Source organism: Herpailurus yagouaroundi, unplaced genomic scaffold (assembly GCF_014898765.1).
Source record: "Herpailurus yagouaroundi ecotype Mexico unplaced genomic scaffold, PumYag 161, whole genome shotgun sequence".
NCBI lineage: Eukaryota > Metazoa > Chordata > Mammalia > Carnivora > Felidae > Herpailurus > Herpailurus yagouaroundi.
In genome coordinates this window covers 9492049-9492870 of record NW_024412402.1, presented here as the reverse complement: position 1 = coordinate 9492870, position 822 = coordinate 9492049, and the positions used below count along the sequence as shown (strand labels likewise).

Here is an 822-nt window from a genome sequence, read left to right as displayed (position 1 = left end):
CCCCCCCCCCCCCCCCCCCCCCCGCCGCCGGCACTTTCAAGCGCGCACAGAGCAAGTATGGAGACTGGGCTTTATCAACACTTGAGTCACAGGCCAGGAACCCTGTGTGCCTCAGTTTCCCCCATTATACAAAGCTCCTAGGAGAGAACGGGCCCAAATCGCCATAACTGCACCCTCGGGTGCAAACAGCCTGCCCCAACAGAGCCCGGGGTCGCGGGTCCTCGGTGCCCGGTAAACGAGAGCGCAGGGCACGGGTCCTCCGGGCAACTCCGCGGCCGGAGCCCAAGCGGGAGGAGGGCAGGTACCGCGCGCTGCAAGCTGCAGCGCGGGGTGGGAAGTCGAACGTGTCAAGGGAATCCTGCGGCGGCCGCCAGTGAGGCGGCGACGCCGGGAGCCACGGGGGCTCGGGGGAGGACGGGGCACGGCCGCGAAGGGGACAATGGGGGAAGCGGCGCCGGGCGACCACGGCCGCTTCAACCGGAGACCGCTAAGCCCGCTGCTTCCCGGAGCCGGAGACCCCCGCACCTCTGGCTCGGGCCCCCCACCGCGAGCTCAGCGCCGGCCCCCTCCTAAGGCCGGGACCCCGGGCCCCGTCCGCTCGGCCCCCTCCACGCCCCCCGCCTCGACCCCCCGCCCCTGCCCGGGCCCCCGGCGTCGCAGCCCCCCTCCCCGCCTGCCCGTCCCGCACACACCTCCCGCGCCGCGCCCCCGGGAGGCAAGGGGGGAGGGACGGGACGCACCTGAGCGGGCGGAGCGGGGGGAGGGGGCGGCCGAGCCTCGGGGGGAGGGGTCGAGCGCCGGCCCGCGCGCGGCACCTCCCAC

At 74.9% G+C, this 822-nt stretch overlaps 1 protein-coding gene across 3 annotated transcripts in view; it reads right to left on the bottom strand.

Annotated features, from left to right (window-relative positions):
• RNF214 (ring finger protein 214) overlaps positions 1–822 on the bottom strand; it is a 49140-nt gene that overhangs the window by 47548 nt on the left and 770 nt on the right. For 2 of the 3 annotated variants that reach the window (XM_040483142.1, XM_040483143.1), the window contains exon 1: positions 741–816. Coding sequence is in view for 1 of the 3 variants with exons in the window: in XM_040483145.1 (XP_040339079.1) it covers positions 693–822 (130 nt within the window). In the remaining 2 variants the exon portion in view is untranslated. Of the gene's footprint in view, positions 1–692 lie in introns of all 3 variants that reach the window. The other variant, XM_040483145.1, reaches the window with a different exon arrangement.